We start from the raw sequence: 12,484 nt of genomic DNA on the forward strand, positions 1-12,484 counted from the left end.
TTTCAGTCGGTCCCTCTCTGCTACAAATCCCTGTAGACCCGACTACTTAAACTGCAGTGATGGGTCGTTTCCAAACACCTCCAAGCCCCCGTTGACGTGAAACCCTGACTAGCGGCACCATATGGGGGGAGGGACAGCTTTGCATAGAGACCCCTCTACTCCCTCCTCTCACGCCCACATGTCATTTGGTAGAAGCTTTGTTCCAAAGCGCCTTACTGTACAGTAGAGTACGGTGCCTTTCTGAACCCCCCCCCCCCCGCTTGAATCCGTAACCTTGGCAGTGCCGCGTTCTGCCACGTTCGACACTTCTGCCCCCGTGGTCGGCTTCCCGAGTTGTGTTTTCCCATTTCTGTTTTTGTTCCTTTTGTTTTGTAGCGAACGCCTACTTTCAACGAGGCCGTGTCGGTCCCCAGGGTTGAAAAGGATGATGACTGCTGCTGTTAAACTTGGCCAGTGTGCTTGTGTTGCATGATGTCACAGTTGACAGTACACACACACACACACACACACACACACACACACACACACACACACACACACACACACACACACACACACACAGCACACACAGGTTTCACCCACAGAAGGAGTTGAATCCCAGTAACTATGGCTAAAAACAAACCCTCACTAAGCTAGCTCTGGCTATGAGGAGTGTGACAGGGCACAGCATAATGCTGGTAGCCTGTTGTTGGCATCAGTCCAAAATAACACACAGTAGGACTATCAAAGACTTGAATGTCATTTGCCGGATGCATTCATCCAAAGCGCCTTACAGTAAATGTATACTTTTTTTTTTAGCATGGCTAGCCTCCAGTAGGAATGGAAGTCCTCACCCCATCAGGTGACCTGCTGCTCTCTACCCATTGAGCTACGGTGCCACATGACTCCACTGTTTTGATTTGATAATGGCTTTGATGTGTACACATCATAGCATAGACCACCGCGAGAATGTGAGCGGCAATCGGAGCATCAACTACTAACAACAGAACAACAATGAATGAATGTTGGCCGAACAATTAACAACACAGCAACTTTTAGGCATGGCTGCTTGTTGTTCTGTTGTTAGTAGTTGATGCTCCGATTGCCGCTCACATTCTCACAACACAACACCCCCTCTAATGGAACATTCCAGGGTGGATGTGCGTTGCGTCACACTCCGTGGCCAATCTGCGCATGTGCATGGGGAATCGATGCTTAAAAACGGTATTTTTCGCTGCCAATTTAGTTCTGATCGATTAGGAATGTCTCGCGCCGTGTTCAGGAGATTTAGGCGCATACAAGTCTATTCGATCATGTCTCTAGCACCCCCACAGCCGTATCGGCAATCACTTAATGTCAAGGCTCTCATCCACATTCATTCATTTGCCCCCCCCCCCCCCCCCCCGCAATCTCCTCCCCGATTTCAATGTAACGCGGAAGTGTAGTGGTCTATAGGTCACTTAAAGGAAAACTCCAACATTTTGGGAAATTTGATCTTTCCAATTCTGTGCTGTTCAGAAACAAGTCACTGTAGTGTAGAGCTTTGTGTCCTGGAGCGTCACAGAGGTTGCGGATCATAATGATTAAAGGAAAACTCCAACATTTTGGGAAATTTGCTTATTTGGCATCTACCCTGGAGTTAGACAAGAAGATACATACCCTTTTTCTTTTCTGTGCATGCAGTAGGAGTAGGAAGACATGCACTGTTAGCCTAGCTTAGCATCAGTCACTGGAAGTAGGTTCCTCCATTAGCCTACCGGTAGTTCCAAACGTCTTCCTACTCTTACTGCATGCACAGAGAAGAAAAAGGGTATGTATCTTCTTGTCTAACTCCAGGGTAGATGCCAAATAAGCAAATTTCCCAAAATGTTGGAGTTTTCCTTTAATCATTATGATCCGCAACCTCTGTGACGCTCCAGGACACAAAGCTCTACACTACAGTGACTTGTTTCTGAACAGCACAGAATTGGAAAGATCTTTTTAGCCGTACAGAGACATTCATTTGGGAGCGTGACCTGTAAAAATAATCTCAAGTTGCACACACATGCTCCTTTTCCAACTTTCTAAGTATCATGACTTTATTTTTAGGAGCATATATAGTGCTAAAATTGTACCACCGTGGAACCCTGCTGACATTATGGAGGGTGTGTGTGGTGTAAGTGTAGGCTATGTCCTTGGTTAATGGTGTGTAGAGTAGTATGGGCCTACGTATTGTTATGCGTCACGGTATTGTTGACAATCGTCCATAGCTGATCCCAGAGGAAGGCGGCATGATTCCTCAGTAATGCAGCAGGACAGAGTGCAGTGCACAAAGAGAGAGAGGAGGAAAAGTGGAAAGGAGAGGGAGTTGATCATAAAAGGCTCCTTTTCCAGTTGCCACCCAGCTGTGTAAACACGCCCAGCAGGGAGAGAGGGAGGCATGGAGAGAGAGAGGCAGGGAGAGAGAGAGGCAGGGAGAGAGAGATGGAGTGATGAGTAAAGGAGTGGCACTGGCCCTGGAGATGGGAGCGTACTCGGCACATAGCCTGCACTGATTGAGTGTGCTATTAGCTGAGTGGAGCTGTCTGGCTGCAGTGCGTGGATGTACTGGCCAGCCAGGGCTCTGACTTATCCCCCCATGACGGCAGCCTGCCCCGGCCGGCGAGGCCCGATCTCATGACCGACGAGACCGGTCTCCATGAAGAATCCGTCTCCCTGAGGTCTGTGTGGGGCCTTCTGACGGCTGCAGTCGGCGCGGCGATGCTGTATGTCACAGGGAATTGCATTGTGCTGTCATTGACTGTGCCTGAATGGCCTGTATTGTTAAGTCTTTCTGTCGTCCTGTAATGAAGGAACTCTCTATCAAGCCCACGCCTGCCATACAGTTTATGGACTCTCTCGACTAGGATGCCAACACACTGCAGAGCTTTGATGAAAGGGACGGGTGTGAGTCTGTGTTGTGGTAGAGCGTCAAGGTGGGCCCCCAGGCTTGGCCCAGTAGTTGTAGGAACAGCTACTATGAGGTTTAATACACTGCAGCAAGGTCAATACAGGGTGTATGTGTTTTTCTTTGCCCCCCATGAACTGATTTTGTGGAGCATTTCCAGCATACTGTAACTGTATGCATAGGAATGTCAGCAATTTCTTAATTTGTTCACTTTGACCATGTAATGTTACATACCTGCAAGCTGCAAACGAGTCACCTTTAGATGATGGTCACCTTTTTGACCCCACATTAGGGCATTTAGGCATTACGGAAATCTCTGAGTGGCTTTGTGTCTGTCACCCTTCTCACTCTCCATGAGTTTGCAGCTATGGGCTCCAGACTAACTTTTTTCACCACCGTCCCGAAATACAATTGTTACCGTCCCAAAGTGAATGTAAACCGTCCCAAAAATCTAAATGTCGTATCTTTACTTTGGTTTTTCCGTCTATAGTTGTTATTTCCATAAAGACACCATTCAAATGATTAAGTTTCAAGTTTCAAGTTTCTTTAATAGTTGTCATACAGAAGTACAGAATACTTTTGTACAAAATGCTTCTTACTGTTGCGCTCCAGAGACTGTGCAAGACAAGATAAGTATGAAATAAAATAACATAGTAAAATTAGAAGTAAAAAAATGAGGTCACAGTGTTCAGTTTAGACATATGTACAATGTTCGATGCAGAATAGACGTAGTTACCATACAATATACAATACTGTGCAGTGTACTAATATACAATACTATATAGTGCAAGGCAGAAATGGAGAAATGGGACGAGGTACAATTTAGGAAATAAATAATAATTTGTATTTGAAATAATTATTTATTTGAACAATAGGCACATTATATCGACAGGTAACAATAAAACAACCAAAGCAATAACAATATTGAAAGACCTTTCTTATTTTATTGTCAGTAAGTGTGTGTGTGTGTGTGTGTGTGTGTGTGAGATGAATGAGAGCAAGCATCAAATCTCAGTCTCAGTTGCCTCAGGCCATGTTTAGACGGAGAGAGTCTGAACAGAAACCGCAAAAGTCGTCTTGCGGTCTCACTTTTAATGTTGCGTTTAAACTAGTGTTTTGGGATGGAATTCTGCGTGCAGACGAGGCTGTAAAGACTCGAGACGACGGAGCCCCGCTGTCACACGATTGGCGCAGATGTCACATGACCAGAAACGTCAGTGGCCAATCAGATCGCGCAAACCGAACGTGGAAGTGCAACTCCGTTAGGGCGGTAGCCTGCACAAATGAGGACTCCGTTAGGGAAAATATTCACGCAACCCATACGCTACACTAGGCGTGTTCGAGATTGATTTTGGCTCGCCTCGAAAATAGACGAGAGTAGCCGAGTGCAGCCGGGGGAGGAGTCAGAACGTCGGACACTTCAGATTTCACGAGAGCCTCTCGCCTAGTATCGCATGGCAGATACGCGCCCACGTTCCCACACACACATACACACCTGTCCAGCTCATTATAATGCGAGGGCCGCGTGCAAAATTAGATCAGATTCAAATGTACAGCACACCATATACTGCTATAGTGGAATATACTATTCATATACCATAATGTATATACCATCTTGTTGTGCGCTCCTGGCCACTGCAGCGCGCATGCACACACAACACACTGCTGAATAATAAACGTTATTTGAGGAAGCTCTTGGTACCCAAACTCCTGTATCCAATAATAATAATAATAATACATGTATCTGATAGACGGGTAGACGCAGACGAGACCCGTACTGTAATAAAGTTTTCAATCAATCAATCAAACGTCTCATAACTCCCTGGCTGTCACATGGCTGGTGACTGACAACCTTTCTGAGCCAATACTGGCGCTTTGCGCGACCATAGCAAGTCGCTTCCCAGCCGGCAGCAGCCGGGTGAGAGGTACTGTGGAGCCTCGCTCTGAAGGCTGTGCGTGGCTCGCTCCTGCGAGAGTTCCGCGCCTCGTCAGATTTTCAGAGCAAGTCGGACAACATTCTAACCGTCATGCAACTCGCTTGGTGAGGCCGTAGTAAAACCTGCGCAGATCTGCGTCCGCCTAGCCAATCTCGAACACGCCTACTGCCTCAGGTCGTTGAGACAAACCAGACGTGCTGTGAAGACCCGCCCTACTCTGCCTCTGATTCGCAGACTGTGGGTGGGGGAATGTGATTGGACCAAAGCAGAGTCACTCACAGACAGTGGCTCCAGTCACTAATAGTTGCGATAGCCGCGGGACTGATTCTTGTGTATTTAAAAGTACTGCCAATGTAGCCTTCAGGTGATCACCATGGATAGAATCAGACATGCTTTGTTTACGCTTCTAGGCTACTGGCGCATGCCTGTGATGTAAGCAGTACGTGACGAGAGCCTTGAGAACCCTTTCGTCATAGTTTTATGCGGTTTGACTGTTCAGATGATAGCGCGAAGGTTTATCGTTTCTAGGATTTCCACCCAGGAAGGTGGTCTCACTTTTTTGCGGATTCTCCCCGCAAAAACACCGTTGCCGTATAAACAAAAGGCACATTCGAAGAAATATTTTGCCGGTTTCACCCGCGAGCGTTCCCGTCTAAACATGGCCTCAGTCTTTGTTTCTGTAGAGAGAGAAAAAATAAATGTATTTAGTCAAAAGGCAACTTATTTCACAAGAATCATTATGATAAAAAATATATATACTGTATATATATATATATACATTGTTAGTGTTAATGATGTCTTGTAGATGATTATGGATATTTGTAACTATTATTTTAAGGACTGATAGGATAGTTTAAGATTAAGAAGTAATAAAACATGTAGTGAAAAGTACAGAAATCATCTGACATATCTAAGGGAGTCAAAGTGTCATGGATACTGTAAGAAATACAAGTGTGTTCATTCAGCCATATTTATTCCAAACTGAACATTTTCGGTGGCAGCATAGTCATTACAACAGACATTTGAGCCTCGTGGATTCCGTACTTGTGTGATGTCACACCAGGCAGGAAGTCGAGACACACAGTTGTAAGCTGCTAGAGCATAGATATGAGCTGCGTGATTTTTTTTTCGTAGCGACATGTAAACCAACAGCCAATAAATGTGAAGTTAACTTTGAACCTCGGTTGTCAAGCCTCCTCAATATAACAGATACACCTAGCTAACATGGGGCGGGCTGCTTTGAGCACACGCGCGCGCACACACACACACACACACACACACACACACACACACACACACACACACACACACACACACACACACACACACACACACACACACACACACACACACACACACACACACACACACACACACACACACACACACACACACACACACACACACACACACACACACACACACACACACACACACACACACACACACACACACACACACACACACACACACACACACACACACACACACACACACACACACACACACACACACACACACACACACACACACACACACACACACACACACACACACACACACACACACACACACACACACACACACACACACACACACACACACACACACACACACACACACACACACACACACACACACACACACACACACACACACACACACACACACACACACACACACACACACACACACACACACACACACACACACACACACACACACACACACACACACACACACACACACACACACACACACACACACACACACACACACACACACACACACACACACACACACACACACACACACACACACACACACACACACACACACACACACACACACACACACACACACACACACACACACACACACACACACACACACACACACACACACACACACACACACACACACACACACACACACACACACACACACACACACAGGACTAGCGTTAGCTAGCAAGCAGCTATATAGCTAAAACGCTAACTAGAAGCTAACTACTGTATACAGTTCCAATAGACTAACATACACCTCTGTGATTTAAATGTGTCTTTACCTTAGACTCGAGGGTTGTACTAGGGTTGGATGCAGTTCCCCGTTGGTCTGTCTGTTTACCATCTTCTGCTGTGTTTAACGTTATCTGTTTGTGAGTGCTCCCTTGATTGATGGCTAGTACCGCAGGAACTTTTATTAAACATTCTATATGTTCGTGGGTCTTGTGCAGTGCTCTCGTAGCACTGTCAACAAAGCGAGCACTCAAAAGACGCGCACCGTTTGCCAGTGCAGTGATATGCGCACTGACAGTCGGCGCAGTTGACATTTTCCAAATAAATCCTCTTCGTCCCCACTGCGTCCCGGCGAGGATTTGTGTTTGTCCCAAATATATATTTGATAGTCCCCGGGACGACGGGACGGTGTTAGTCTCGAGCCCTGAGCTATGGTAATAAGACATTTTTATATCAGAGATAATACCTAGACTTGTATACCAAAACTACTCATGTCTTAAATTCAATAATAATTGGCATTTTCTTTGGCATTGCGATTGGGCCTCTTCGTTGAGGGCTTATCCTCATCATTAGGGCACAAGTATCTTGTTTGTTTTATTACTAAATGTAATAAAAAACTAAAAGTTTGGTTAGCCTATTTCATACTCGGCATGTAGACTTATATGGGTAATATACTGTACAATTCACATAGTAATTGAACAACAGAGACATTCTACCCTGGCATCCACACAGTCACTGTTACATTGCAGTAAGAAGTAGCGTATTACTTGGTTGTGTACATCTTGGAGTTACTGGAAGACTAGAGCACAGGATGTTCAGATTGCTGTTGGTTTTCAATGGCAGTGAAGCTGTCCAGCCACGGCCTGAAGAGCAACACACTTGTTTGGAGCCATTGAGTTGCTGCCCGATGCCCATGTGCATTGAATAAATCTAAGCTTTGTCCCAGGCTTCAATTTATTCAATGTGCATCATCGGCAGCAGGTCAGTGGGCATCGAGTGCTGCTAGTGTGACGTTTACATTTAGTCATTTAGCGGACGCTTTTATCCAAAGAGATTGTGAACAAGTCACCAAGAGGGGTAGATCTCTGGTCAGTGGTATTGTTCATCAAATAGTATCAAACTTGAGTACATAGTAGTATACTGTAGACTAGGGCTGTCCCCGACTAAGGATTTGGATGGTCGACTATGATTGGCCAAAATTTGCCGTTAGTCGACTATTGGTCACCAAAAAAAAAGATAAGTATAATATTTAAAAAAAAATAAAAATTAATTTGTATCATTCCATTTGGGCTGTGGGGGGTGCTTAATGTCTGAAGGAGTCGACTGAAGGCTTCTTGTCCTCTGAAAAAGCATGCAATTGGTCCACTGATGGATACATCTTGATATTTGTCTATAGTGTGTTCATTAGATGGGTGAAATCCTCTTCAGTGCCTCTGTGCCTGTTTTCGTAGGCAGTTAGCCTCTGGTATGCGTGCCATTAGCTTTAGCCACGCTTCTAGGCCTCTTTTCTTTTGGAAAGAATGATACAAAAATAATAATAATAATGATAAAAATAAAAGATAATTTTTTTTTATATATATTCGACTAAGAGGTTAGCCAGTCGACTACGGCTCCTTTCGACCAATTAGTCGACTAATAGGTGTCAGCCATACTGTAGACATATTAGCATGATAGGTAGTAGTATAAGTATAGTAGCAAGGTACATAATAGTAAAAAGACAGTAATTTCTTTTTATTGACACAACCTGCAATGCTTACAACTGTCAATGGCTTCACCCTTAAGGAAATGACTGAAACAGGCGGTGGCCTTCTACCATTGTTATGCTAATGTGATTTTTACTGTCTCCTCTTTTGTGACTCTGCAGCCAACAAGCGCAGGAGCTTGTATGGAAGCACCTACAGTCCTCAGGTGGGCTACAGCAGCCCGTACGGCACCAACACGGCAAACAGCCCCTACAGTAGTGGCTTCAACTCCCCCTCCTCCACCCCGAGCAGAGTCCCCACCGTGAGGCAGCAGCTGATGCCTGTGAACGCAGGTAGGGGGCCTCTCTCTGTGTGGATAATAACACTTAAGACTTGTGTTTGTGTTGAATATGTGCGATTTAAATGGTGTTATTTCTGTACCAGCTCATCAGCGCAACACGGCGGCGGAGAGGAACCCTCCGGCAATAAGCCCCCAGTCGTCGGTGGACAGCGAGCTGAGCACCTCGGAGATGGACGAGGACTCGGTCGGGTCGTCGACGACGTACAAACTCAACGACGTCACCGATGTCCAGATACTGGCTCGCATGCAGGAGGAGAGTACGTACCTGGAGCCATGTCACTGGTTCTGGACAGCATAGGCCTGTCCTGGAGCCACGTCACTGGTTCTGGACAGCATAGGCCTGTCCTGGAGCCACGTCACTGGTTCTGGACAGCATAGGCCTGTCCTGGAGCCACGTCACTGGTTCTGGACAGCATAGGCCTGTCCTGGAGCCACGTCACTGGTTCTGGACAGCATAGGCCTGTCCTGGAGCCACGTCACTGGTTCTGGACAGCATAGGCCTGTCCTGGAGCCACGTCACTGGTTCTGGACAGCATAGGCCTGTCCCTCGACTTTGATTGGCCAACATTTTTACAAAGGAGTCGACTGAAGGCTTCCTGTTCTCTGCGAAAGCATGCAATTGGTCCACTGATGGATACATCTTGATATTTGTCTAGTGTGTTCATTAGACGGGTGAAATCCTCTTTCTGTGCCCGTTTTCTTAGGCAGTTAGCCTCGCTGGTATGCTCGCCATTAGCATTAGCCTCACCTCTAGGCCTCTTTGCTTTTAGAAAGAATGATATAAAAAAAATATATATATATATATTCTATATATATTTATTTGTTTGCATTCGACTATTCGGTTGGCAGTTGACTACGGCTCCTTTTGATCAATTAGTCGACTATTCGACTAGTCGAGTTCAGCCCTAGTACATACAGCATGATGATGATGATGATTTACATTTAGCTGACGCTTTTATCCAAAGCGACTTACAAATTGTGAACAACAAGTCACCAGGAGGGCTACCTCTCTGGCAGCTCTAAGGGGCATTGTTCGTCAAATAGTATCAAGCTGCATAGTAGTATAGACAATTAGCATGATAAGTAGTAGTATGACATACATAGTAGTGGGGTACATAGTAGTAAAAAGACAGTAAGATCTTCCCTTTTTAATTATAAAAAAAACAAAGATATAATGAATATAAAAAAGGATGAAATATGCTAGATCAGGGGTTCTCAAACTTTTTTATACCACAACCCCATTTTATTTAGGATATTTTTTTGGCAACCCCACACTTAATGTATAGCGTAATTTCAACGTGGAATTAAGGAATATCAAAATAAAAGCACACGTTGTTGAACTTGATCATGCATATTTATTAGAACATTTTATTACAGCACTATGTTATCAATACACATTTATAAAATGAGTCATATTTAGCCACAATATGTTGCCAGAAACTTGCCAATGTGCACTGTCACCTACCCACGACCCCACTTTGGGTCGCCACCTGTAGTTTGAGAACCGCTGTGCTAGATGAATACATGTACTGTATGCATGATGTGAAGTGGGAGGACTCAGACTTGCTATATGATGTGAAGTGGGAGGACTCAGACTTGCTCCTGTGTGTTATATGATGTGAAGTGGGAGGACTCAGTCTTGCTCCTGTGTGTGTTATATGATGTGAAGTGGGAGGACTCAGTCTTGCTCCTGTGTGTGTTATATGATGTGAAGTGGGAGGACTCAGACTTGCTCCTGTGTGTTATATGATGTGAAGTGGGAGGACTCAGACTTGCTCCTGTGTGTTATATGATGTGAAGTGGGAGGACTCAGTCTTGCTCCTGTGTGTGTTATATGATGTGAAGTGGGAGGACTCAGTCTTGCTCCTGTGTGTTATATGATGTGAAGTGGGAGGACTCAGACTTGCTCCTGTGTGTGTTATATGATGTGAAGTGGGAGGACTCAGACTTGCTCCTGTGTGTTATATGATGTGAAGTGGGAGGACTCAGACTTGCTCCTGTGTGTGCTCACTGCTCAGGTCTGAGGCAGGACTATGCGGCCACAGCGTCCAGGCGGAGCTCAGGCTCGTCCTGCCACTCCCTGCGGCGGAGCGCCTTCAGCGACCAGGAGCTGGACACGCACAGCCTGGAGGACGACGAGGAGGCGGTGCACCCGGCCTTCCACCTGCCCTCCACCCGCTTCAGCCCCTCCCCTCGTCACTCCCCCCGTGCCTCTCCCAGGAACTCCCCCCGCTCCCGCTCGCCGGCACGCTCCATGGAGTACAGCCACAGCCGGGCTTCGCCTCAGCCGGTCATCAGCCGCCTGCAGCAGCCTCGCCACTCGCTGCAGGGACACAACGGGCCCGAGCTGCAGACCAACGTGGTCAAGAATGAAGGTAGGAACACTTTGACATGTTGTGGGGTGAAAGGTTTGTGTGTTTGACCTTCCGCTGTGCTTTGCATTGTTGCCATTGTTCATTGAAGCCAAGGGGCACGGATAGCCGTCTCCCGCTGTTTCACTTAGGAATGCTAGCAATGCTAACATGTCCTTTGCTTAGGGGGCGCATGCAAAAGAACGTGTGACTAGTGTCCAGTCAAGAAAAATAACCAACTCAAATGAGAAATCTACAAAGTATCCCTTGAACCTAGCAGACCAGAGAGTATTGGGCAACAGGATTGTAGGGTTTTGGATTATTTCCCCGGTTTAGAAAGTAGACTCAACGTCAAGGCATTCTGCCGGCGTCTACATCGCGTGACCTTTTGCGGTTTCTTTCTTCTTTTCTGTTATCCTGTTAAGAGAAGATCTCTGGAGCACGCATGTCGTTTTCAGCCTCAACTCCGGTGTAAACCGGGTGCACCGGAGATCCTCCTCAGAGTGGGGCTGGAAAGCTCAGCGTGCCCCGGAGATCCTCCTCAGTTTGCTGTAGGTCCCTCCTGCCCCGGAGATCCTCCTCAGTTTGCTGTAGGTCCCTCCTGCTCTAGAGATCCTCCTCAGTTTGCTGTAGGTCCCTTCTGCCCCGGAGATCCTCCTCAGTTTGCTGTAGGTCCCTCCTGCTCTAGAGATCCTCCTCAGTTTGCCTTAGGTCCCTCCTGCTCTAGAGATCCTCCTCAATTTGCTGTAGGTCCCTCCTGCTCTAGAGATCCTCCTCAGTTTGCTGTAGGTCCCTTCTGCCCCGGAGATCCTCCTCAGTTTGCCTTAGGTCCCTCCTGCTCTAGAGATCCTCCTCAGTTTGCCTTAGGTCCCTCCTGCTCCGGAGATCCTCCTCAGTTTGCTGTAGGTCCCTCCTGCTCTAGAGATCCTCCTCAGTTTGCTGTAGGTCCCTTCTGCCCCGGAGATCCTCCTCAGTTTGCTGTAGGTCCCTCCTGCCCTGGAGATCCTCCTCAGTTTGCTGTAGGTCCCTCCTGCTCCGGAGATCCTCCTCAGTTTGCTGTAGGTCCCTCCTACCCTGGAGATCCTCCTCAGTTTGCTGTAGGTCCCTCCTGCCCTGGAGATCCTCCTCAGTTTGCTGTAGGTCCCTCCTGCTCTAGAGATCCTCCTCAGTTTGCTGTAGGTCCCTCCTGCCCTGGAGATCCTCCTCAGTTTGCTGTAGGTCCCTCCTGCC

At 46.7% G+C, this 12,484-nt stretch overlaps 1 protein-coding gene across 9 annotated transcripts in view; it reads left to right on the forward strand.

Annotated features, from left to right (window-relative positions):
• slain2 (SLAIN motif family, member 2) overlaps positions 1-12,484 on the forward strand; it is a 40,046-nt gene that overhangs the window by 16,118 nt on the left and 11,444 nt on the right. For all 9 annotated transcript variants that reach the window (XM_084307687.1, XM_084307682.1, XM_084307684.1 and 6 more), the window contains exons 3-5: positions 8,725-8,895; positions 8,987-9,160; positions 10,922-11,278. In XM_084307687.1, the coding sequence (XP_084163813.1) occupies positions 8,725-8,895; positions 8,987-9,160; positions 10,922-11,278 (702 nt within the window). The remainder of the gene's footprint in view (positions 1-8,724; positions 8,896-8,986; positions 9,161-10,921; positions 11,279-12,484) is intronic.

This window comes from Notolepis coatsorum (assembly GCF_963971535.1).
Source record: "Notolepis coatsorum genome assembly, chromosome: 2".
NCBI classification, from domain to species: Eukaryota; Metazoa; Chordata; class Actinopteri; order Aulopiformes; family Paralepididae; genus Notolepis; species Notolepis coatsorum.